Here is a 25214-nt window from a genome sequence, read left to right on the forward strand (position 1 = left end):
TGGGGACATGTTTACTCAGGAAATGAGTGTGAATGAATTGCATGCGTCTTAAGAGTAAAGGTACCCAAGGTCTAATGGCAAAGGGCTCAACTATTTTGTCTGGAACGAGAGTGGGTGGAAAGTAAAAGAAGAGAAAAGAGCAAAAGAAAATGCAAACGAAGAGAAAGAAGTAAAGTCATAATGCAATCCATTGGGCCGTTGTACGCTGTTGATTGAAAGCATTCTTCGCTAAAGTTATTATACAAGATGGCTATCGTACTGTATTATCATAATCTCCGTCATTTTCATCATCGTCTTCATTTTCATCATCGTCTTCATCTTCATCATCTTCATCTTCATCAGCATCATCAATGATACTCCCTTCCAACCCTTCATGGTCTTTGGCTTGCCCAACCACCTCGCAATTCCTCGCCATTTTCAACGTGAATTTGCGCTTGTGTGTCCTCCGCACATGTTGGACCAGACGTACTCCGGTCTCCTTGTAGGGACAGTTGGGTTCTGGACACTTGTATGTCAGACCATGTGTGTGTTTATGATACCTAAGAAAGTTACGTATCTTTCCATCCCAATCGCAACCAGCGAAAAGACACTTCATTGTTTCCCCGTGATGCTCTTGCCGATGACCATAAAGCGCATCCTTGTGGGGTCCCACGTAGTCGCAACCAGCCTCGGGACACTCGAGGTACTTGTGCACCTCTTTCATGTGAAGTTGAATGTCACCCTTTGATCCTGCAAACAAGCAATTTTTGGCCCGGCATATAAATCTGGCCCTGTGACACTTCCTCAGATGTTTATAAATCGAATTCTTGTCGGGTCCCATAGACTCGCAAGCAGCCTGGGGGCACTTGATGTACTGGTGCACAACTTTCATGTGCAGGTTAAAGTCACCCCCTGATCCTGTAAACGAGCAATCTTTCACCCGGCACTTTTTGAGGTAAGTCCCTGGTTTGAAGTTAGCTCAAGTTTGGATGCCTAGCTTTGTAATGGGATTTGCGCTTACCGCGTGCCACGTCGGGCTTCCTTTGCTCTGCATCGGGCCGTTCCTGCGGAGTTGTTGCCTGGGAAGGTGAGCTGCAAGAGGACAAGGGGAAGTCCCCTTCATAGTCACCATTATCTTGGTCAGTAAAACGCCCATCGTCTATATCCCCAGCGCTGCCACCGTAGACACCACGCTCCTCGGGTTCATCAATATCTCCCTGTTCATCGTCATCCTCCTTCCTGGGATCGTCAATACCTTCCTGTTCATTGTTATCGATCTCCTCGGGATCGTCACCACTGTCCGTGTCATCGCGAAAGTCGAAACTCTGTACCATTGAACCGTCGTCACCCCCACCACCCCACAATCCTGCACCTCCCCTCAGCGCCGCCGAACTCCAGCAATCCTTCTCATCACACTTGCATTCGCTCCAGTAGCCCTGGCGCTTCTAATGCACGACGCCCTCCACGCCGCCCAGAAACCTCCTGACCCTCGCAATCTCCAATTCAGGCTTTTCACTTTCGACCGCCCTCGTCAGTGTATCCAGCAGGGCTTCAACCTCGATTTCGGGCCTCCTGGTGCAGAGGCTGACCAGTCGCCGGTACTTGAGCTCTTTCTCCTTGCTCTGTGCCTGCAAGGCCGCCACCGCCTGTCGCGTTTTGCTCGACCTCGCCCGTAGTGCCTTGATTCTAGCTCTTAGCACTGCCGCGCTCGGTAGGCTAGGTCGGCTGTCTGGGTCCAGTCCCTTGGGAGACTGCGTCTTGACAATCTCCAATGCCGACTCGAGTTCCATTTCCCAGGCGTTGGCCGAAGCGACATCCAGCCGACCGTGGCGCTGTTCGAGTTCAATGAGGATCTGCTCTTCCTCCTCACATGCCCGGTTGAAGTTGACAATCTTCTGCTTGGCCAATTGCTGGGCTTTGAGCTTTTCTTGTAGGGACTCGAGGGTGCGGCGGGCGTCGCCGACCTGTGAGGAAGTAACGCGGAGTTGAGAATGGAGGGTGTCAATCGATTCTTGTTTCTTTTTCAGCTCATTCTGGAAAATAGACGCGGATTCACCAATGAGGTGAGTGATGGCTGGCCTCACGTTAGCAATGGAGCAAGAAGGATAGAAAACAAGAAAAAAGAACTTACAGCGGACAACCTCGTCACTGGTCTCGCGGCTCTTATGGCCACTGCCCGTCGTAGCCCCAGTCTTTTCTTGGGCTGGATCATCGTTGGTTTCGGCGTCGGCAATCCCGATGCCAAAATCCAATGGCTTCAAATTGGCTCGGTTGGGAATTGTGGGATCCGCGCCCACCTCCAGAAGCTGGGAAATGATGCTGCGGTTACCGACGCGTGCAGCAACGTTAAGCGCCGTGTCACCACTATTATCCTGAGCGTTGACGATCTCGCTCATAAACCGGGCGATGCCCATTCGACGTCCTTTCCTATCGCCGGTGCCGTTCTCTTGGCTGTTTGGAGCACTACCTTGCCGGACCACCCATTCTAGAAGGCTCTCGAGGTAGTATCGGCTAGCATAATGACGGCCTTTGACCGCACTGGTGACGGCAATGTGATGCAAAACGGTGCGGCCCTTGTCGTCGGTCACGTCAAGAGTGCAACCGAGGAGATCAAGAAGCTCGGGAAACGTGTTGTTCTCCATGGAGTTGGTGACGGTGCAGGCACGCATAAGGGCAGTCTCTCCACAAGCATTGACGCGCCAGGGGTTTGCGCCTGCATGGATGAGCGCTCGCAGAAGCGGCATGCGAGAGAGGGTGGCAGCCCAATGAAGGGCCGTGTGACTCTGGGTGTCGATGGGGGAGTCCAGCTCCTGAGGAGACACATTGCAAAGGGCGGCCTGTATGGCCTCCTCGGGGCCGTTGGCATCCATAAAGAGGCCCATCAGCATACCCCGCTTGGCTTCCGCGTCGGTATTATTCTCATAGGGCAACGGCCGCAACGGGCCAAGGGCATACGAGGCCTCGCCATCATTAGCACTGACTTGCTCATAGTTGAATGAGTTGCTGGGCTCCGTGGGAGAGCCAGGGTCTCCGTTGGCAACATTTCCAGCATTGAATGGGTCGAGAGGCTGGTGGCCCGGAGTCTGGCCGCCAAAGCTCCTGGCGGGGGTGAGAACTCTTTGCCGCTTCCTAGGGGGTTGTTCGAGGCCGTCACCAGCCAAGGGTTGCGTAGTTTGAGACCCGAAGCCCGAGTCGGCGTTCTGTGTCTGGGTTGCGTATTCGGTCGAAACAAGGCTTTGTTGCGAGTTTGGGAAATCGGCCACATCCTGCATCGAGGACTGGCGGTTGAAGCTGGGGGCCCTGCTGGGACCGCTGCGGTTTCTAGGCGCAGGGGAATCGAAGCGAGCCTTGCTGATGGCAGCCACTGCGGTTGAGGCCGTCGAGGAGATGTTCTTGAAGAAGGTGCCGGTGGAGCCAATACCGCGATTCTCTTGCGAGCTGGCGTTGTACATGCGCTTCCTCTGTGCAGCCATGGCCTGCTCCTTGGTGGGGGTGTCCACGTTTCCAGTCTCGCCTTCCTGTCCCCTGTTGTGTGTCAAGAGTTTGGACAGCAGCTCCTCGACGCCATATTGGCGGCAGACTTCGAGACCCCGTTCGAATGGAATCCAAGTTCCTTGATATTTCCCGTAGCCGCCCTGGACTTTTTCGTGTTCGCCAATCTGGATTTCCTTTTCGAGAATCTTGGTACGGCGTCCCTTATCGATGTTTGCGACCTTGAGGATCTGTGTGGCATTGACCCAGCCGTCCTTTTGTCGGCGCATGACGGCAACATTGTTGACCTCCATTTCGTAGACGCCGACGCCCGAGTACGTGGCCTGTAGCTGTCAGTCGGAGCACAGTGGAGAGAGTGTGGAAGACGGGGGATGAGGATAGGAGGCTCACAGAGTAGATGGTAGGTACGGCATGGTCGTTGTGTAGCCGGTTGGGGGGATCCGTGTACTGTCTGTAGACTGACTGGGAGGACTGGCTCATGGAGAAGGATTGTTGGGAAGACGGCTGCGACTGCTGCGAGGCGCCGCCCAGTTGTGGTGGCTGCATTTTGAATGTCGTCGCGGGCAATACAGGGTAGTGATAGTAAAGACTGCTGTGTGTATGACTGATAACTGAACGAGTGGTGTTTGATAAAGCTGTGGCCGGAAGTGATACAAGTTGCGTCCTTCAAGATTGGGGAAATCACAACGTCTTTATGGAGGGGACTGGAGAGGCGGGCCAAACGAAGTGAGGGAAGGAAACGGGCAGCGAGCAGAAGGGAGTTGGAGACGTTGTGACTGGCGACAGATGGTGATTGCCGTCCCTTGCCGTGGTTCGGGTGAAATCGATATGAGACCGCAATTGATGCTATGGCAGAATCCCTCTTGCTTAAACAGACGGACGTTTGCAGCTGCCGGTGAGATTGGTGAAGGGAAGAGTCGGCGGCGAAGGCGCAACGAATCGGGGAATATAGTGGACAGTTCGGCAGGATTGGAAACTGGGGATAGTAGTAGTAATACTAGTAGAATTACTCTCCAAAACACCACGGCGCAAAGACGTACGCGCGATGGTCACAATGACGTTGCTTTGCTCGCAAAAAGTCAATTAAAGGTCGACGTGTTGGTTTCGTGTTTGTTGCGCGAAAAGTCGTGTTTGCGTGTGAAAGATTGCCCTGTGCGGTCAGCGATACACGAAAAAGACAGGCGCCAGGTCACGGGGTGGTTATTTGTAACGAATTGATACAAGCTGTGTAACGAACGAGTAACCAACTGGTGTCTTTGATACATCAGCAACGGACGGACCCCAGAAAGATTGAAGGCTGACTCAAGAGATAGAGTATTCAAACTGTCTCGGAGGATTAGTTCCGCCTTGTCATTCGGTTTCTTCCTTTTATGTTTACAATCGTTGCTGACCCAGAGGTTGTCACATTACATGGATCTCACTAAAGCAGGAGCGTTTAGTAGTAAGTACTTCAAGTTACGTGGATATGTGTAACATACACTGTAAATTTGTCAATTACCATACACCCTCTAGAACATCCCCCAATTGCCAGTGCCACTTCGACTTTGATGACAATGACAACTTCCCAAACAACTCACAACTCCCATTCCTCCGGCTGGTACATCCTGCCGAAAACTTGACCTTCCGCTCTCGATATCCCACTCTCCAGTCCGAAACCACAACCCACAGCTTCAGTTCTTTCACGCGCGCGCGGCCATGTCCCGCCCACCACCCCTCCCCCACCCAACAACGACCCTCCACCTCTACCGACACCTCCTCCGCGAATCCTCATACCTCCCCGTTCTCATCCGTCCCTTCTTTGACGAGCGCATCACCACGCGCTTCCGGGCCCACCGCGCCTCCGACCCGTCCTCCTGTCCCCAAACCGCCACCCGTCTCAAGCGCGCCCACCACGATTTGCGCTACCTGCGCGCCGCCAACGCCGGTGACCTTCCGCGCATGCGGCGCATTTTGCTGCTCGCATTCGGTCGAACGGGCGCCAAACGCCGCCAGCTTCTTACAGAACTATTAGAGCCCGACACCCCGAGCAGCGACGAGGAACTACAAAAATACATCAACAAGGCGCGGGCCATCGTGAAAGAGGGCAGGAAACCGGACTGGTTGGATAATTGGGACACGGAGAAACTCAAGGCGTTTGTACGGAGTCAGACGGGGGGCGATGCGCCGCCGATTGTCAACCGCCCCAAGCCGGAAATTACAAATCACCAGTTGGCGCCGGAACGATATGTGCCCAAGGAAAATATCTGGGGCGGGCCACTGAATGAAAAGGTGAAGAGGACCAAGTTGAAGAAGACGTATAAGCAGGTGGCGGAGAAGGTGCTTCCGCCGGTACCAAGGGAGGAGTGGGAACTGCTGAGGGATCTGGTAAATAAGAAGGAGGAGTGGGAGGTGCCCAAGAGGAGGACGGTTGGGAGGTTGATTTGGGCGAAGAGCGACGACAAGTCAAAAGAAGGGGCGGCCCTGGATTGGAATTGGCAGAGATATGCGACGCAACCAATTTGGTTGGTGGATCGGCAGAAGAGTAGGAGAAATATGCTGCTAAGTGGGCAGGTCGATGAGGATTTGCCGATGGGGGAGCAGCAGCCCATCAATTGCCATCGGTATACGCCGAGGTTATGGAGGAGGACGCTAGAGCAGGTCTGGCGGATGACAGCGGTCATGGAAAGGAAAAAGGATGGAAAAGGATGGGAGATAGAATGGGGACAGAAGAAGTATGAACCGCCGGTGGCACCATCGGCGGATCTCGAGTTCTTCGAGGGCGCACCAGTAAGAGCGGAGCCCAAGAAGAAGAAGGGCAAGCAGTGATCGCAGTCTGCGGTCCGTTATTGGGGATGGGATATGACGGCATGGATGGATAGAAAGGGACTTTGCTCAACTTGTAGAAAATGATACCCGAGCACATTTCATGGTCAAAAGCACCACAACACAAACTTCCTTTGTTTAGGTGTCAACCTGCCCTTTCCAACCATGGGTATATTTTTCCAGACCTCAACCAACCATCTAGTCCAACAACTTGGCCAACTTGGGCAGTCCCTCTCCATCGACTCTCATACCCACCCACTCACTCATCATCTGCGCCCCAATCGCCTCGCTCTCATAAAACTTGATACTCGGCTCATTCCACTTGAGCACGTTCCACTCAAGCCTGCCTCCCTTCATGGCCTCCACCTCCTTCGCCAATTCCACCAACAACCGCTTGCCATACCCCTTCTTCCGCTCGCTCTGCTTGACATACAGATCCTCGAGGAAGATACCAGGGCGCGCCCGCCACGTCGAGTAGTTGTAAAAGTAAAGCGCCATGCCGACGACGACTCCCGAGTCAGGGTCAGTCAGCACCAGGCAGCGGGCGGGCTTGGAGGGCGAGACGGGTTCGGTGATGGGCAGGCCAGTCTCAGGGTTGGGGGAGACGACGGAGGGATCGGAAGGGGCGAAGGCGATGGTTGCCGCTAGGGTTGCTTCGGTGGCTTCGACGCTGTCGAGGGCGTGTTCGTAGTCGGCTAGTTCGCGGATGAGGCCGAGGATGGCGGGGACGTCTAGATGTTGTTAGTTTGTGTGGTACAAAACGGGAGAAGAGGACGGAGACGAACCCTCGCGCCTGGCGTGGCGGACAACAGGAGCAGTGGAAGCCATTGTGAAGTTGTCTTGGTGTCTTGGTTGGGTTTCACACGAGGTGGAAGTGGCAATTCGGATCCGGAAGACGGGGACGGGATTGGGCCGTATAAATGTCTACTTGTAGGAACCCGATGGAAGCCGGGGCCGTGATGACTCGAAAAAATAAGTGGACCTCCCGCCTCCGGACTGTCAGCCGAGGCGGGGCAGTGACACACCCCCGAACTCCACTCCGCGCCCTTCCGGTGACCAGCGCCTGGAGGAGGACGGGATTGGCGCCGATGCCGTGACAACCTACAAACGACGGGCGGAGACCTCCGATTGGGGTTTTGGCGGGGGGCTTGGAGAAATGGCGGGGTTTTCCCTTTGTCAGTTGTTGTCCTGTCCGTGGGTGTCTGTGCGCCACTGCCGCCCCTGGAGGATCTAGAGCTGAGAACCCTGGAAGGGGATCAGGCAAGCCCCTGGGCTTTGAAGAACCCCCATGACCAACCGCCTGTAGATCCTTTCACTTGTGTTTACATTCCCCTGATGACCTCGTGATCGATGGGTGATGTTCGTCAACTCCCGTTTGACTGTTACTGGTTCACAGATTGAGGAGTTGATGCTTTATAGCTTCAGGCTGTGTGATCCCGTGATTAATGATAGTCATCAGTGAGGTATGAGATGGAAGAGAGCAACGATGGGATGTGCTCTTTATCCGGGGATCATGTTATCTCCCATGACAACCAACCAACCCATCTCCACACTTACCTACCTAGCTTCCCTAGCTCCCAGCTCACCAGTAATCAGCCCACGGTATCGGATCTCCCGCTCGTCTACACTACATGACCCCCTATTCCCCTATCAACATCAACACGTTGTGTGTTTCAGCTGAGACTCGTATCGGGAATGGAAATGCAGATAAACTCCGAAAGATTCCGTCCAATCGATACCATCCACGCCTCCATGCACCCTGAACATACCTACCTAAGTACCTACCTACATACGATAACACAGCCCACCTTGGGCGGCAGCGTGTTTAAATCTGAAGTCATCAATTGTGACCGTACACCAAGATGGTGAGCTTGGAGAGCTTGGTTGAATGGTTGGTCTGTGAGGTAAACATTCAGGGACCTTCCCTCCATGGGGACGTCAAAGAGACGGCTATGTTGGCGGCCCATTGGCAAACAATGACTCCCAACGTGTTTCAGTCACTGGTCGCGGGAAAACAAAAGGAGGCGGAGTTCTTGGTCCGTGTCTTGGTATTTGGACCTTGGAGCTTGTCCGCCATTTGGAGATAGGTAAAGAAGTTGGAGACGAAAAGAGGACAGGGCCAACCGGAAGCAAGTGGTTCGTTTATTCGTTCACCGCACTGCCCACACCCACCGCTTTGTACTATCTATGCCAGGTATACCTACATACATGACAACCGAAGTAGATCTGGCGGCATACGTAGGTAGGTAGGTAGTGGTAGTATGACAGGTATATATGAAGGGGACTATTCCCCGCCAAAGTGACTTGATGAGATCCCCTGATTTTTTTTCTTGTTCCTGGATTGCTGCCACACTAGCGAGACTTTTTGTTGATCAACAACCGCCACTACATCATCATCATCATCTACACGTGTAGTACCCCATCATATGACAACAACAAAGAACATCACCACCACTACCACCACCTTCAACAAACCTCCCACCTTACACCATCTTCCACTTCTCTTCAGTCACATTATCATAAATATTCCCACGCAAACACAATGGGATCTCACGCACCTGTACCGCCCTCGGCCGAACCAACAGTAACCTACTCGTCCGGCCGCCTCAACTCCTCGGCAGAATCACCAGTGGGGCCACCACCCGAACCCGACTTCCGCCTGCTCCACTTCAATGACGTCTACCACCTCGACGCATCCTCAGCCGAACCCGTCGGCGGCATTTCACGCTTCATGACCGCCGTCAACGAGTATCGCAACGATGAGCGGTACCAAGGGCAAGGGAAGCCGGAGCTGGTCACGCTGTTCTCGGGCGATGTGTTCAATCCGAGTCTGGAGAGTTCGGTGACCAAGGGCAGCCACATGGTTCCGATTCTGAACAAGATTGGGACTCAGTGCGCCTGTGTTGGTGTATGTCTTTTTTTCTTTCCCTTTTCTTCCTTCCAAGCCCCGTTTTTACTGACAATTGGGAAAAAAAAAAAAAAAACAGAACCACGATCTCGACTTTGGCGTCCTGCAATTCCAACACCTGACCTCCAAATGCGCCTTCCCCTGGCTTCTCGCCAACGTCCTCGACCCCGCGCTCGGCGAAAATGTGCCCATCGGCAACGCCGGCCGCACCCACATGATCACGACCGCCAACGGGCTTAAGATCGGCCTGCTAGGCTTGGGCGAGCGCGAATGGCTCGAAACCATCAATGCCTTGCCTCCCAACCTCATCTACCGCTCCGCGACCGAAGTAGCAAAGGAGCTGGTGCCCGAACTGCGAGCGCAAGGAGCCGATCTCATTGTCGCCCTAACACATATGCGCGAACCAAACGATCACAAGCTGGCGAGGCAGATGGACGGGGAGATTGACATCATTCTGGGCGGACACGATCACTTTTATGCGCACAGCCTGATCAACGGGACCCATGTGCTGCGGTCGGGGTCCGATTTCAAGAATCTGTCGTACTTGGAGGTGCGCCGACCTGCTTCACCACCCACGCAACCGGGGCAGCCAAAGTGGGATGTGGATATTTGGAGGCGGGACATCTACAGCAGCATTCCCCGCGATCCGCCGACAGACCAGTTGGTGGATAAACTTACTTCGAAGCTCAAGAAGTCGCTCGAGAAACCGATCGGCTTCAGCGCTGCTCCCCTCGACGCGCGCTTCACGACGGTGCGCCTGCGCGAAAGCAACATTGGAAACTTTGTCTGCGACATTATGCGCCTGCACTACCACGCCGACATCGCCATCATGGCCGCCGGCACGATCCGCGGCGATCAGATCTACCCGCCCGGTCCGATCCGCGTCAAGGATGTGACCGACTGCTTCCCCTTTGAGGATCCCGTGGTAGTCATCAAAGTTAAGGGACAAGCAGTCTGGGACGCGCTCGAAAACGGCGTTTCTCTCTTCCCGGCCCTCGAAGGCCGGTTTCCCCAGGTATCCAACATCAAATTCGTTTTCGACCCTTCCCTACCATCAGGAAAGCGAGTCACCAGCGTGGAAGTCGGCGGCGAACCGATCGACTTGGAAAAGACCTACACAATGTCAACGAGGGGGTACATGGCCCGCGGCAAAGACGGGTACACCTCTCTCCTCGTCCAGCCCGAAGGCGGCGAGTGCGAGGAGGTCGTCTCGGAAGAGAACGGCATTCTCATCTCCATGATGTTACGACAGTACTTTATGGCACTCAAAGCCCTCGACAAATGGGCCTTTTGGGGCGCTGAAGAAGATCGACACTGGGGCAAGGTAGTCAAGGGCGTCGATGAATATAGGGAACCTTCCAAATCCCTGACTTCTACCCTGGAACCCAAGACGGGAGAGGGTTGCGATAAGGAGACATGTGTCATTGACGCCGAAGCAAAGAAAGACGAACAAGAAGAACCCACACCCGCTGGTCAAGATGGCGCTGGCTCCTCCACTCCCCTCTCGAACTGGAAGTTCTGGACACCCGCTAAGCTTAGAGAGCGAAGGTCGACGGTGAAACCACTAAAGGAGTCACAGACGTCCGTGGGGGATACCAGCGCTTCAGATAGCGAAAGTAGTTCAGGGAGCAGACCCAGCTCGAGAGTGAGCGGCAGAGACGCGGATGTGAAGCTGATTGATCGCGAGATGAGGATCATGAGACGGGTGGCGAGGAAGTGGTGTCGGTTGGCGGGGGTGCAGAGCAAGGCGTGCGATTGTTTGGATGAGGGCGAGTTTGACGTGCCGTGGACGAAGGCGGTGGCGCCGAGGGTGGAGGGGAGGATTGTGGAGGTTGGGGCTTGATTTTTTTCCTGGATTGAATGTGGTTGGTGTTGAGAAGGCGAGAAGGAGAGGGATGGAGCATGACTGTGGTGAGGATGGAGGGAGAGAGAGAGAGGTGATGCTATACCCAATGCTGCGAGTCTTGCTTTTTTGCCCCCCTCCTTTCGGGGATTTTGGAGAATACCCGTAACGGAATAATAACACCGTTGAGCCCAACGATGAATGACCTGACCCGGCCAACTTGAAGCATACTTCGGTGGCATTTTGACAGACCAGACAGTGATAGTGACAGCTCGGTTTCATTATTATACCTCCCGTCCTTTGAAGGAAGTGGAAGCCAAGAAGCTTTACCACCATCTCCGGACGTTATCATCGGAAGACGTTATCAAAACCCCAAATCTTGCCCTACAGTTTCCTCTTACGGAAGTACACAGACCTCTTTCTTGTCAAGCCGAGTCCATCGGCTAAACAAGCTTTGTAACCCAAAATGTAGCATTACACCCAAACAGCCCCCTTTTGGACAGGCTGAGTTGCACAAAGGGGTTTGTTATCAGGAATTGTGCTACCCTCGCTCTTTCTTTTACGTCTCATCACATCCGGATTATCTTTCCAAGTCCTTTACCCACTCTTCAAACGCTGTCGGTGATTGTTGGGGCTTGACTGCCTAGGTAGGGTAACTCTGGATGTCATGGTGTTGAGAAGGAGGTGAGGAAGTCGCGGTCCACTGCCACCATTAATCTTTCTGGGTGTTTATGCCAGTCTAGAGATAGTTCTACATCCTCTTTGCACACTCTATACATACACACCCTCCACACACCCCGCCTCTTCATACTACCTTTTTTTTCTTTTTCTTTTTTTTTTTCCCCGTCATCACACTCCTACCCTCCATCTCGTCAAAGGTTGTCATCACGTAAGCGACCGTTCCCCCATCCATCCAACAGCCATCCAGCCAGCCAACCATCCAACCAGCACCTGTCCTGATGACAAACAATCACGAACAACCTGCCAAGTTCAGCATGAAGCCGCAGAATTCTTTTTCGGTTCGGTTTCGTCTTCCACCAGGGGCAGCTCCCCTCCCCTCCCCTCCTTCCCCAACATCCATTCCCTCCGTCTTCCACTCCATCCACGTCCTTCTTCCATGCAGGTACACTACATACACATGTAGTAATCACAGGAACGGGATTGGATCCGAAGGAGGAGGCGCGCGGGGGGGCCTGCACCTGTAGAAGTAGAGGTATGTACCTGCAGATACTTTCCTGCAGGACATGATAAAATTCATTCCCTTCATTCAGCACCCTGCCATTTACTACCTAAGTTACCTCGCTCCATCTCGATCTCGACCACCGACCCACACAGGTTCATGGAAGTTGCCTTATGCATTCTGTACCCGCACACGTTTCACACCCGAGACAAGTGCAATCACACAGAACATTGGACAGACATTGCGAAACACCCATGGGATATGATTTGGGTTGGTGGTTTATGCATTGCACAGGCATCGTGAACCCATTTTGGATTTGTCTTTCTTTTTCGGAGGAGATTTCTCACTTTTCCCAACAAGGCAATGACTGCTGACGGGAGATTTCTCGGCTCAACCCCTCGGCTCGTGGAAGCGATGGACGATGTCACGCCGTCACGCGCGTGCAATTTCCGCTGCCCGCTGCGGGTGCCTGTGTGTGTGGCCTGGCCTGGAACGTGCCTGGTGGTATGTAGCAGCCTAGGTGGGCGGTTTTGGTGCGAGGTGTTACATTACAGTATACAGGGTGGCATTTCTGTAGAGTAGGCGAAGTCATCACCAAAGAATGGAAGCGACTAGGTACGTAAGCTATCGGTCAGTTTTGGCGATGTGAGGGTAGGAAAATCCGGAACAGCCAAAAGCGCTTCACGACGATCTCTCGGTTCGACGGCAAAACATCAACCAAAAAAGGGATATCATTGCGATAATCTCAAAACAAATGGCACAGGGAGGATCCTGGGGAATTCGGCAACCAAATTCCTCAGCTGAAAGACATTTTGTACCTAGCCCTACCCAGACACCTCATCCCCGTCCGGCCCGTCGCAGCCCTCGGAGCTGGAGGACGCTATTCCCAAACGAGACACCATCACGCTCCTCGACCTCTTGGCGTTATTTTGCGATTTCCCCACGGCTCCATCTTTCCTTCTTTGTCTCCGACCCTTGGCCTCGCCATCCCTGTTTCCGCGTGGTGGTTTCGTTTCTTTTTTCGTATATTTTTTTTTTTTCTCTTCATGATCCCCCCCTGGTTCCCCGTTGATCGTTGCCGTGGCTGACAGCTCAGATCAGATCTCTTTTCTTCTTCTTTTTCATCTTCATCACAGCAGTGAATCGGACAGCAGAAATAGCTGATCATGACTCGGCATCACCATGTGTCTTAGCGCCACTCCACATGGCCAAGAAGACGCCGCTGATGAAGCGGGTTTTGGCTTGGAGACGGCGGCGGAGTGAAGAACTTCAAACAGCTTAGTTCTAGAAGGTCTGGAGCCATTGAATGCGAGGATTCCCCTAATTCACGGCGGCTGGGGAATCGAGTACACTAGCAGCGAGGAGTCTCGTGAGTGGGTTCAGCCTCGGCCTAGGCTGCTTGGAGTCAACAAAAAAAGTTGGAAGCGAAGTTTGGTTTTTCCGCACGGACACGGGCCGATAGACCGGCAAGAAGTTGCTGCCCGATCAATGGATGAACCCATCAGTCAATAGACCAGAGGGGATGGATGGCTCGATGGGATGAACCACACTGCAGCCTGTTCATCACCCTCTCCTGACCCACTATCAAGGTCAAAGCACAAGGTGGCCTTCACTAGTCTAGAACTCGTCGGTCGTATGCGAACCAGGGGACCCGGACCTGTCAGACCGGAGCTCGGTTTCCCTTCTCAACCACTAGCACCGGGTGCTCGGCGACTATGCCCTGCCACGGGGAACTTCCACGCTGGGCGAGGGTCATGAAGAAGGGAAGATGAGGAGAACGAGGGTGGTTACATGCTGTGTGGTCTGGAGGGGGAGAGGGGGGGTGCCCTTAAGATCACCTTTTATCTTCGTCTTCCCCTTGCTCTGCAGCACATGGCGGGCTTGCTTGCTTGCTGCCTCGTCTAGTCAATCTTTTCTTGACCTTTAGAGGATTCCGCTGCCACTGTTGCAGTACTAAAATAGTGGGAGTCTAGCACTGCTACATACTCGAAAGGAAATAAAGAGTAGGATATAGGGCTGTTGGGCTGTCGTCGTCGATCATTCATTCATTCCGGCCTTTACACTATACTACACCACGACCTGTGATCAGCAATCACATCAGAAAGGAACGAAATCGATGCTGGCGTCAAGAAAGTAGACGGACGACGGGCGACGGATCCTGTCATTCGATGATCGAGAACAAACAGCAAATCAGTACCGACGAGAAGGAATCACGAAAGAAACAAGAAAAGGGGAGATATCAGGAATATCGAGCCAAAACACCAACACACACATACACACATTCGCGAGCATGAGAATCCCACCACCAGACGTACTGGCCCAATGGCCAACACCAAATTACGTCAACCCCGAAAGCCGAGGACCGGGCCTCACCATTATCGAACTCATCATGCTTCCGCTCTCTCTCATGTTCCTCGGTCTCCGACTATACGTCCGCGGTCGTCTACTACGCAAAACGGGATGGGATGACTGGTTCATGATCATCGCCTCGGTATGTTGTATGTTTTTTTCCAATTTCCAAACACAGCTAACACAATCCAGATCTTCGGCACCACCGTCTCCATCTGCGTCATCCTCGCCTACACCACTTTCGGCTGGGACAAGCACATCTGGGACCTCACCGTGACCGAAGTCTCCCATGGGCGCAAGATCTCCATGGCCACGCAAGCCGTCTTCATCATGTCCTCCTGCTTCTCCAAAGTCTCCATCCTGGTGTCCTACCTCGCCCTGGCGCCCATGAACTCGTGGTTCCGCCGCCTGACCAAAGTCTCCATGGTCTTTATCATCGCCATGAACTGCGGCTCCTTCATCCTGCTCTTCACACAATGCCACCCCGTGTCATCGTACTGGAGCCTGATCCAGTCCGACAGCGCCGACTGCATCCAAGAGTACGCGCCGCTCATGACGCACGCCATTGTCACTGCTCTCGCGGACTTTATCGTCTGGGTTTTGCCGCTCCCGACCTTTTTCCGGGCGCATATCCCCATCCACCAGCGCATTATTCTTGTGGTGTTGTTTAGTTTTGGTCTGTTGGTCGTGTTTGCGGCGTGCATCAGGATGTACTGGGTCCATTATGTGGTGTGGGAGACGTGGGATCCGACGTGGGAGGGCAACCAGCTGTGGGCATGGACGGCCGTGGAGATCCATTTGGGCATCATGTGTGGGTGTGTCCCGTACTTCAAGAGTTTGTTTCGGTTTTGGAAGGGCAAGACTTCGAGAAGAGGGACGAGTAATAAGGGAACTTCGCAGAGTTGGGCGGGCAGTAGACGAGATGGTGGCGGTGCGGGTGTAGGTGGAAGTAGTAAGATTGGTGATGAGCAGCAGCGGCAGGGGCAAAACTCGAGGGTGGAGGTTAGAAAGGTCATTAGCTTTTCGAGTGAGAGGAGCGAGGAGCCGTTGAGTCCGGCCATGGGGACTGCGTGTACGGTCAGTGTGGACGGTGTGGAGGAGATTGAACTGCAGGAGAAGAGGACGAGTGCGTTCAGTACCGTGTCGAGGGAGGTCGAGGATCAGAAGGGGGGACATGCTCACCAGGGAGAGTGGGGGTTTGAGTTTGATGGGGCGAGGGGCGTGCAGCATAGCAAGAGCTTGTCGGCGGAGAGTACGTTTGGGAACAAGGTCGAGATTTGGCGGGGGAGGTGATGATCACAACAAACATACCTCTAGGATGGGATGAGCGTATGTGTCATGTTTTATGTCAATCGTTTCTAATTTACTTTGTCAACGTCAATATGTCTCGGTTGTTTGAATGTTGTGAATTTGGTAGTTCGTGAAAATGGCGAGGCGTGGTTGTTGACGATGGCCAGCCCGCTAAGAGGCCGGGACATGGAGAGGAGGATACTCGTGCGGGAGTGTAATGGTGTTCCTCATAGCCAACTATGACAAATTTATTAGATGTGAGTGTGGGAAGTAATCCTTCCATGCTTTGGTGATGGCTGTTGACGATGTGGAGAGGAAAGGGGAGGCAAAGACACTCGTGTAACCCGAACCCTGAATCTTTGATTGAGCCCACTGTGACCACAGCACCCTTCAGCGGATTCCCCGCTGCATGACGCGAACGCACTGATAAGGTGGACAACGCCGATAAGACTTCCCCCAAGCAACGGATTGTTGACTTTCCCTCGCCTTTTCCTCAACACCAAAACACAAACTGTCAACCACATTGCTCAACCATTCCCTACCTGACCGACGCGCTACCCAACTGGAGCTGACAGCGCGAACTCCTACATCCATCACTCCCCACGAACTGAGCTACTCCAGCGTGTCGCAACCGCAATTGCTCCGCGATCCTCGGACGCCAGCTTCCACAGCTTGACAGCTTAGTCGACTCAACCAGCCACAACACGGGCAGACATCCAAGATGCCACCACCAGGCCGCAAACGCCAACGGGTTGAGACCGAACCCGAACCCGAACCCGAACCCGAACTGCGACGTTCATCTACCTCCCCCAACCGACAATCTTCCCCAGAAATCCTCGAGCAAGAAGAGTCGCGACCACCCTTCTACAACACGACCTTCTCGACGCACCGTGTCTCCCCTCTGTACGTTGGCAAACAGCCGCTCGACCGCGAACGATTACGGAATCTTTCACAACGACTGCGCGAAATACTTGTCGGGGATGTTGTCCGTGGCGTCGAGGTCGGCCTAGGAAGAGCAGACGGAGAGGATGGCGTGATGGGAAGAGCCGGGGCGTTAGAGTACGTCGACATTCGATGGGTTAACATGGGCGCCGTACTGGATATCACCAGCCCCGAAACAAATGATAGCGAGGGCGAGCATGAAGATGCCACACCACGAACAGACCTCGACTGGCCAGGACTTGTCTCCGATCTTAAAGACAAGAAGGCCCTCCACATCCTCCTCCGGTATGAAACCGCCGAATGCACCGCGCTGCTCCTCCCATCCTCCTCAGATCAACAACAAGCAGACCCACCAACGAACCAATTCACCATCTCCAACTCCCAACCCACCGACCCTCCAAACCCCGCCCACTTCCTCCACCTCCCTCTCCTCCTTCTTCGAATGCCCGCCCCTCTCAAATCAGTAATCAGCGACTTCCTCTCCACAACCTTCGACTGCCGCGTCAGTTCTCTCCGTCTCGGCACTCGAAGTCTTGTACAGTCATGGGAATCATGGATCCGGACAGCTGGACTACCCGAAAAAGGACCACTAGCCAAGGACGTGGTACTTAATCTTGGCTTCTACATCCCACCACCGGATAACAAAGGAACCGCCACTAACGCCACTCCCGCCGCGCGAGAGGACAAAGAAGGACCACCCGGACAGGAACCGTTAGGAATAAAGGGAATAGATGTCATTATCCCTGCTGCTGACGTGCGGGGGTTCGTACGGGCCGGGAAGCAGATGCAGGGCGATAAGGAGAAGGAAAAGGAAAAAGGGAAGGGCAAGACCAAGGAAAAGCAGACGTGGCAGATGGATGTCAAGAAGCGACGAAAGTTGGCTGGTCGGCTGGGAGAGGAAGGGTGGGAGTGGAGGACTGCTGTCTCTGGAGATAATCAGACGGAGGAGTCCCCGTTCACGGAAGCCCTGGGTCGGTATGTGGATAAGCACCTGGGCTTGAACTTGTTTCATCCGGGCGTGAGGGTGACAAAGGTTGCTTGTGGGGGGTTTGCCATGTCAGAGGGGAGGCTAAAGGTGTTTGCGCCGAGGGAGGAGGGAGGACAGAGGCAACGGGCGGCAGTGTGGAAGTTGGTTTCGGGGTTGGTTGGGAAGGCTGAGGGTGGGAAGGCGTTGGTGTGAACATGGCGGGTGGGTAGTGGTCAGAATTTTGGGACGCGAGAAGAAAATGCTCTGTTCTGCCTTGCTCGTTGCAGATTTTCGTTTTCTCGGTTACTGCTAGCTGTGGTGCATGGCTGGCTCTTGATACCCTAATGCAACTTGGATTTTCAACACTGGGACTCCTTTGTCGTTAAATTTGAGTTATGGCATTGCTTTGAGACTTGTTACTTGGCCAATAACTTGTGGAAAATGTCATGTTTGATGTTTGGTTAATCCCGATTACTCGGCGGTTCACTGCCAAGAAATCAGTCAAAGAGTTCAAGTTGCCGACATCAAGTGACGACGCAACACATTCAGAGATGGCGACGAATTGTAGCATATTGATGGTTGGCGGGGTTGATGTTGGCGTTGGTAAAGTTGAGTAATCGTAAGTTGGTGATGGTGACAGTGGTGATGGTTGAATGTTGGTGTGTTTACACTATGACTCCAGATAAATTCTGGAAGCCTTCAGTTACCTATCTTTCCTGCTTTGGTGTGCAACTGGAGTCTTTGAAGTGCTTCTTGTTGACAGGCGGTCTTGTGGCGCTTACTGTTGGACTGGAAGGACGAAAAGGTGTTGATTCTGGTGGTAGGAACAAGGAAGAAGGGAAAAAGCAGGGCAGCCTAAATACCCAGGACGGGAGGGCCAGTGAATGGAAGCACAGTGAATGGGCGCGAAGAGGCACGGCCGTCTAACACTTACAGCACCAATTTAAGGACTTATGTCAAATGTCGGAAACATTGAAAATCTCGTTTTTTACACCAGATAGGGCCAGTTTAATATATCAGCTACTATGGGGGGAAATGGCGTGCTTGTTGGGTATTTAGGCGTGCGCGGAGTATACCTAGGTAGCTCTTGATTAGCTCGAGCCCTTGTGTCAACTTTTCTATACCGTAGCGGGAAATCTCCCAAGACATCTAGCATAGCTGAATCACCTAGCCTAGTTGTTCAATAGAAGGCTCTAATTGGTCAATCTGGTGCCCCCTATAACGATGCGCTAGACTTTTTTTTTCCCTTTTTTTTTTTTTTTTTTTTTCCCCAGATGGACTGCTCTTTCCTAAATTCAAATTCCAAATCCAAATCCGTCTATGAATGGAAGGAACGAGCGTTCTTATCAATCAATTAAGCCAGTGGCTCAATGTAAGGGTTCTACGAGGTATACACGCAGGTAGGCCTTGGTGCCAGCCAGGCAAACACCCCTGGGCGCCAGCCCCGTGACACTCAATGGTTCTTGTTGTCGCTTTCTTTCTTCCTATTACCCGTTCGACCCTGTTGGTGGTTGTCTTTTTCGCGCGAAAGGTTTCGCGCGGAAGTGCCTACCTAGGAGACCTCTTACTAGGCTAGATGCTCCCCCCATACTCCCGCTATGGTACCTTACGTTTTCATGGATACCTAACTAATGCATAATCTTACCTTGGATACGCTGTTTCTGATCTACACAATGTCATATCAAATTGTATTAATGCCTTTTGACCTGTCCTAGTATGTCTCTAATCAATCCCGCACTCCCTTCCCGGACAAATACTCATAACATATCTTCAACGGTCCCACCACGTTAACGAGCATATCCTCTCTCCACCTCTCCATTGCCGCATTCGCTGGCTCACCTTCCACTTTGCTGCCAGAACGATTCCCCCCCAAACACCAATTCACCGCAGCCGCATAATCCTGTCCCGCCTCCCCGAGCACTTTCTCTTGCCAATCTCTTGCTGCCAACACATCATACAGTGAACGCACATGATCGTTGGGCGCAGCGAACTTCTCTTCGTACCGTCGCCGGCAAGGTTGGTCTTTCAGACGCTTGCCAAAGCCGAGCTCAAGGAGGATGATGCCGAGCTGGTCGAGGGAGTCGGCAATCGACATCGCCTCTTCTACAATTCTTGTCGATTTCTTGCCCACGAAGGTTTGGTGGACGTATGGCTCGTTGAGGAAAGCTGGCTTGTCTTCGGCAAGTGATTGTGCCGAGGGGTTCGGGTCTAGGAGGAAGATGATGCCCTTCTTTGTGATGGTCGTGGGCAGCCAGGGAGAACCAAGAAGTTGAACGAACGAGGAGGCGATCGTTAGCGCCAGGGAGCATCTTCTTCTGCGTTCAAGATCCTGGAACAGATCTGCATCAATGATGTCTTGTAAAGTGACGGTGGTGTGATGCTGGGTTAGGTGGTAGGGCATGTCGTAGATGTGGTAAGTGATATCTTGGTTGATGAGGTAGCCGTAGCTGGGTTCCCGCTCCCCTGGAATTGTAGAAGAGACTGGCGTTTCTAGGGCGGTACAGAGACAGTGAATGATCTTCTTTGGGGTCGTGATCCTGGCGGAACCAGTGGAGGCGTTGGCGCTTTCGTCTCCTTGCTCTACATCTACAAGCGTCACTTCCTCTTCCAATGGTGAGGTCATCCGAGTTTGTGCCTCCTCTTCCGGCTTCGAGCTGACGCCCTGTTTCCCAACAATTCTCGTTTTCCGGACATTCCATGTTGCCGGAGATGGCTGTTCCTTTGTGAAAAGTACTTCGAACTCGGCCGTAGCATCGTTCCGATGGCGTAAAAGGAGGTTCGCACAGTGGGTCTTGCATCGGCAGTTCCAGCTTGAGGCGATAGCAATGAAGAATGTGTCGGCTGTTAACCAAAAGTTACAAAGCGCAGTATCTATGGCTACAGGATTGGACTGAGTCACAACAGGAGTTTTCGCAGAGAGGTCTCGGAGTCTGTCGCTGCCCTCGAGAAGTTCCCGGAGCTTTCTGTTGTAATCTTCCAATTTCGTGAGCAGCTGTGTTCGCTTTTCTGGACCCTTGAGGGCAAACTTGAATCTGTGCCATTGGAAAGACCGGTTGTCGCTGTCTCTCAAGGCCGTCAAACGTGCAATGACTGAAGCCTCACCCTAGGTGTTTGATGTCATTAGTAAGCCTGGAGGACATTATGCCGTGCAGTTGAGTTTATTGGACTTACCGGTGTGGTGATCTTGCCTTGAACTGACGAATTACCAAACGCCAGCTCGTCGACAACGTCTTCCATCACCTGCTCCATCGCTCGAATGTAATCCATGTACACCTCATAGCAATCGTGAAGGCGTGCCTTCAGGAGGCCAGCTGTCTTGGGCTCGGTCCACCAAGTTCCCAACGGATCCTTGATGAGTTCGGGAATCTTGTCCTTTTCTGTTGCGTCATCGATCATGAGAGGAAGAAGCAGTTCTTTCAGATTTCGCTCGTATAGAACCTTATTGTACTTGAGACCTCGGCTCCATGCCAGGTATTCTGCTTTGATGTTCAAAAAGACATCGATGCGCCTGGCCACCTCGGCATATCTGTCAAAAACCTCAATGGCGAGGGGCAAAACACCCAGCACAATACCAGTTAATGCAAGACCAGACATGACGCGTGAGAGAACAGAAGCAGGCAACGAAGGTACGTAGAGGTAGGCAGAGGTGCTTTGGGGCAAAACGATGAAGCTCGTGAGCGTGACGATTTGAGCGTTTGGTTGTTGGGTCTTTGAGGGTTTTATTCAGGAAGTGCAGTCCAGGATCGACGATGTGCAGCCGGAGCTTGGATCTGGGAAAGCTTACCTAGAGGTACCTACCTAGGTAAGTTACCTAGAGGTAGGTAAGTGCCTCCCCCCATCAGAGTCTGGAGATAGACGGGATGTTTGGAGGATTTCATAACAGGTGCGAGGAAAGCAGTAGTAAGAACGAAGTACCTCTAGGCTGGAAGGTTGTATACATGTAATATCGAAGGTCGGGCTACGTAGAGGTAGACAGACGCCCAACGGAAAGGGCAAGCGACTACCTCTATAGACCTTGAGGCTTCGACCAAACGCCTACCACGTATATCAATACCTGTAGGTATGCAACAGAGGTTCTATTATGAGTCGGAAGGTACATCCAGCCATAGACGTTGAGGCTTTAACCAAACGCCCACCACGTTATTAATACCTCTATATATTAGAGGCTCTAATTTGAGTCGGAAATAGGTCGAGTCTAACATAGCATCTACCTCTTACCGTACCTACCTACCTATGTAGGTACCGTATCATCCTAGGGGACAACTTCCATTTACTTCTAGGGACATTAGGTAGGCAGGGTCTGCACTCTGCAAGTATACTGCAACGTTTATGCCCGGGGGCAGGCAGTATGCCCACATAGATCCTGCCTCGTTTCCCTGGAAATTAGAATGGAAGCTATCCTTCGGAATTAATCGGTAATACATACGGAGTTCCGAGAATTAGGAAGGTGAACTGTGCGCTTACTAATAAGGGGTATTTCTACCTCTTGTCTTCTATTTAATCAACTACTACCTGTTCTCCAAAAGAACCCTCTATATAATTTGCCCCTATATCGACTGCAAGACAAACTCTTCAGAGGCATTTTCAATCGTCTTTCAGGTGTTTTGTCGTTCAAAAGAGGGATTTCTACGATCTGAATACCTCTGTCATCTACTGCAGACCCAATATGGACAACGATACAATCAGCGGCAGATGTCGCAAGATTCGACAGCAGTTGATAGACCTGCTGACCGTACTTGGAGATGGATCCGCCCAAGTGCCCGTGCCAACAACGGTCACCTCCGCTTCGGTCAAAGATGTTCTAGGGAAATTCATGCTGTGGGCTGGACCTCAGGGAGCATTGCGGAAGCCTGAATCAGAGTCGTCTCTGGATAGCAGACTGGCAAATTCACCGGACTTGCAGGACTGCATCGACTTCGAGTTGGCGGTTATGTTTGAGGCGCTTGAAGACCGTAAGTCGTCGCCGAAATCCTCTGCTCTCATGTTATACCTACTTATAGCCGTGATCTGACAAATAATGAAACAGTCATGAACATTGTGAATGGTTCCAGGCCCAACCGGGAGATAGGTTTCGGTTCCGGTTCGGGCAATGATCTTGCCATGGACTCTCATTGGAATTCTCATACCGACGATCCCATTGATGAGGCTAGTTCTATACTTCCATTAATCTCGGGGGGAATCACATCACTTATGAAAATTGGTGTTCTGGTCCAACAACCGCCCTCGAGCGGAACAGATCATCTTCATCTTGCATTTCGGAACTTGGCCAACATGGATACCTTCTCAGATCGTCTTGACATTGACTATGTACGGCGCAAGCACCCGAAACTAGGAGACGGAGTGCAGTCTTCGCGTATGGGAAGGGCAATTGCAATGCGAAGACTATTCATTCGTTATTGCCGAGATCATAAACACAATCTGGCGGCCAAAGACAATGATGGGGAAGATACCTCTCATCTCCAGATTGGAAGCCGAAGGACCACAACCGCCAAGCAGTCCACCAAAGCGACAACAGTCGTTGTCAAGGGAGATCTGATGGACACCCTTGCGGGATCTGTGGATGTTCTTGGTGAAGGACAGGAAGACGATGTCTCTCATTGCAGCGATTCTACCACGTCCGAATCACTGGCGACCCTGAAACTACCTCGACTCGCAGACCTATCGCCGAAAGACGACCCCTTCGAATGTCCTATTTGCTACACTCTTCAGCAATTGAGCTCAGAACAGGCATGGAGGTAGGCTTGACCGCTCTGCGGAGCTCGGATCATGGCACCTCAAGATATTGCACAGGGATAAAACTAACAAGCATTTCGAACACTGTAGGCATCATGCGTATCGCGACCTGAAAGCCTATGTGTGCACAGTGGGTGGAACCGAGTGCGACAACGAGTTCTTCGAAGACCGGACATCGTGGTTTAACCACGAACTTGAACATCATAGATCCGATTACGTATGTTTACTCTGCGGAGCCGACGAAGAGCGAAAGAAGACTACCCAAAGCTTGCTCAGACAGCATATTCTCACTGCTCACGGAGCTTTCGAACCGGATCAGCTTGAGCGGCTGGAAGAAGCTGGACGGAAAGCAATGATAAGTTTCAAGGCCAGCGATTGTCCATTCTGCGATGATTGGTCTGAGCTCATCGCGAGGGAGACGACTCCCGAGAGGACTTACGAGGCTGGAGACGATGTGGTTGTCAGCATCACCTGGTTCAAGAAGCATGTTGCCATGCATTTGGAGCAACTTGCAATCTTTGCCCTTTCATGCAATGACCACGAGAGTGGCATGGACAAAGATGAATTGCAGAGCTCAGGCTGGCGTGATAAAAAGACAGAGAACAAGGAAGAATTTGAGGCCCTGAGTGCCATGGGGCTGGGGCCCGAGGAATTCGCTTGGCTTTGGAATAAGGGAAGTTAAGGTGAAGGGGTTCTTGGCTGTACCTACTACCTCTACCTAGAGGTAGGTACCTCTAGGCTAACAGAAAGCATGCTGAACCCTCCCAGGGGACACCATGGGTCAAGACGAATACGAGAATAGCCCAGAGACAGCAGAGGTACCTACCTATGGATGGAGGTTGAGATGGAACAGGTTTCTTTACGTATACTTATGTACCCAACAAACTGAATGTCATATCCCGTTTTACACAACCAAAAAAAAAAAAAAAAAAAAAAAAAAAAAAAAAAAAAAAAACCCGCATTTTAACCAAGTCTCCCATCCTCTAACGAGAGATACCACGAAGAGGGGTCACTTGATTCTGATGAGACTAGAACCAATAGTAAGTCTAGGTATGGACTATAAAGCATGGTCGAGAGGAAGTGGAATACCTTTCACCGACATAATCCCCGTCATTTTACGACTCCTTTGAGTCGCAAAGATGCACATGGCCCCCCTTTCCGGATCTTAAAGCAAGTTTTTCGCAACAAGACCTCTTCGGGAGAGGATTTTGTGCAAAAAACAGCTTCTTCAGGAGAGGGTCAGTGGCAGTTCGGCCCCGCCCCTAGGGGCCCTAGGTGGAGGTACTAACACCGCGCCGGATTCATCATGGACGCAAGACTCAGCACAGAATGACGTGGGTACATTGATTACGTCTACCGAAGCACTTGAACGGCCCAGGAAAAACGCTGAAGAGGAAGATCCCGAAAGGATTGAAGAGAAGAGCACAAGCGGTGGTCGTGACCCACACAAGGATACATAGGTAGAGGTAGGTATACACCTTAGCAATAGTGGTGGCAGGTGTTGAACCATATGGAAGGGAGTGATGACGGTGAACGAGATTGTGGTGGTGAAAGTCTCGATCGATTCACAGAAAAGGAAAGATGAAGAAGAAGGAGGATGAAATCCGACTTATGTACAGGGTAGCCATGTGTTGATCGCATCCCGCAAGACATGAGAGAAGATGAGGATACAAAAGCACGGAGAAAACAAATTAAAGCACCAGTGGTGTTGACGACCCGGACAAAGATC

The 25214-nt window shown here is 52.3% G+C and overlaps 8 protein-coding genes across 8 annotated transcripts; 4 read left to right on the forward strand and 4 right to left on the reverse strand.

The window, feature by feature from the left end:
• Positions 1–250: 250 nt before the first annotated feature.
• Positions 251–1111, reverse strand: B0T23DRAFT_408784 (uncharacterized protein; the record flags this gene model as incomplete). Its single annotated transcript, XM_062839332.1, has 2 exons — positions 251–925; positions 1001–1111. The coding sequence occupies 2 exons, from the start codon at positions 1109–1111 to the stop codon at positions 251–253; spliced, it is 786 nt and encodes a 261-aa protein (XP_062687858.1).
• B0T23DRAFT_55136 (uncharacterized protein) lies at positions 996–4137 on the reverse strand. Its single transcript, XM_062841438.1, has 3 exons — positions 3862–4137; positions 2111–3794; positions 996–2053 (listed from the first exon to the last, which is right to left on the reverse strand). Exons 1-3 carry the CDS (start codon positions 4015–4017, stop codon positions 1425–1427), a joined length of 2469 nt encoding a protein of 822 aa, XP_062687859.1. The 5' UTR covers positions 4018–4137; the 3' UTR covers positions 996–1424.
• An 870-nt stretch (positions 4138–5007) lies between these two features.
• Positions 5008–6348, forward strand: B0T23DRAFT_391030 (uncharacterized protein). Its single transcript, XM_062837912.1, has one exon. The coding sequence runs from the start codon at positions 5167–5169 to the stop codon at positions 6274–6276; it is 1110 nt and encodes a 369-aa protein (XP_062687860.1). The 5' UTR covers positions 5008–5166; the 3' UTR covers positions 6277–6348.
• A 25-nt stretch (positions 6349–6373) lies between these two features.
• B0T23DRAFT_55152 (acyl-CoA N-acyltransferase) lies at positions 6374–7419 on the reverse strand. Its single transcript, XM_062841439.1, has 2 exons — positions 7059–7419; positions 6374–7004 (listed from the first exon to the last, which is right to left on the reverse strand). The coding sequence occupies exons 1-2, from the start codon at positions 7099–7101 to the stop codon at positions 6472–6474; spliced, it is 576 nt and encodes a 191-aa protein (XP_062687861.1). The 5' UTR covers positions 7102–7419; the 3' UTR covers positions 6374–6471.
• Positions 7420–8591: 1172 nt separating this feature from the next.
• Positions 8592–11398, forward strand: B0T23DRAFT_391033 (Metallo-dependent phosphatase-like protein). Its single transcript, XM_062837913.1, has 2 exons — positions 8592–9181; positions 9261–11398. The coding sequence occupies exons 1-2, from the start codon at positions 8816–8818 to the stop codon at positions 11022–11024; spliced, it is 2130 nt and encodes a 709-aa protein (XP_062687862.1). The 5' UTR covers positions 8592–8815; the 3' UTR covers positions 11025–11398.
• A 2638-nt stretch (positions 11399–14036) lies between these two features.
• Positions 14037–18015, forward strand: B0T23DRAFT_348019 (kinetochore complex Sim4 subunit Fta1-domain-containing protein). The gene is made up of 3 exons (XM_062836003.1): positions 14037–14695; positions 14746–15822; positions 16556–18015. The coding sequence occupies exons 1-3, from the start codon at positions 14495–14497 to the stop codon at positions 17963–17965; spliced, it is 2688 nt and encodes an 895-aa protein (XP_062687863.1). The 5' UTR covers positions 14037–14494; the 3' UTR covers positions 17966–18015.
• Positions 18016–18919: 904 nt separating this feature from the next.
• B0T23DRAFT_327865 (uncharacterized protein) lies at positions 18920–21346 on the reverse strand (the record flags this gene model as incomplete). The annotated part of the gene is made up of 4 exons (XM_062835650.1): positions 18920–18981; positions 19398–19418; positions 19592–20855; positions 20924–21346. The coding sequence occupies 4 exons, from the start codon at positions 21344–21346 to the stop codon at positions 18920–18922; spliced, it is 1770 nt and encodes a 589-aa protein (XP_062687864.1).
• Positions 21347–22418: 1072 nt separating this feature from the next.
• Positions 22419–24169, forward strand: B0T23DRAFT_437029 (uncharacterized protein; the record flags this gene model as incomplete). Its single annotated transcript, XM_062840603.1, has 3 exons — positions 22419–22704; positions 23040–23487; positions 23576–24169. 3 exons carry the CDS (start codon positions 22419–22421, stop codon positions 24165–24167), a joined length of 1326 nt encoding a protein of 441 aa, XP_062687865.1.
• Positions 24170–25214: the final 1045 nt, after the last annotated feature.

The sequence above is a fragment of the Neurospora hispaniola genome, assembly GCF_033458365.1.
Source record: "Neurospora hispaniola strain FGSC 10403 chromosome Unknown B0T23scaffold_13, whole genome shotgun sequence".
NCBI classification, from domain to species: Eukaryota; Fungi; Ascomycota; class Sordariomycetes; order Sordariales; family Sordariaceae; genus Neurospora; species Neurospora hispaniola.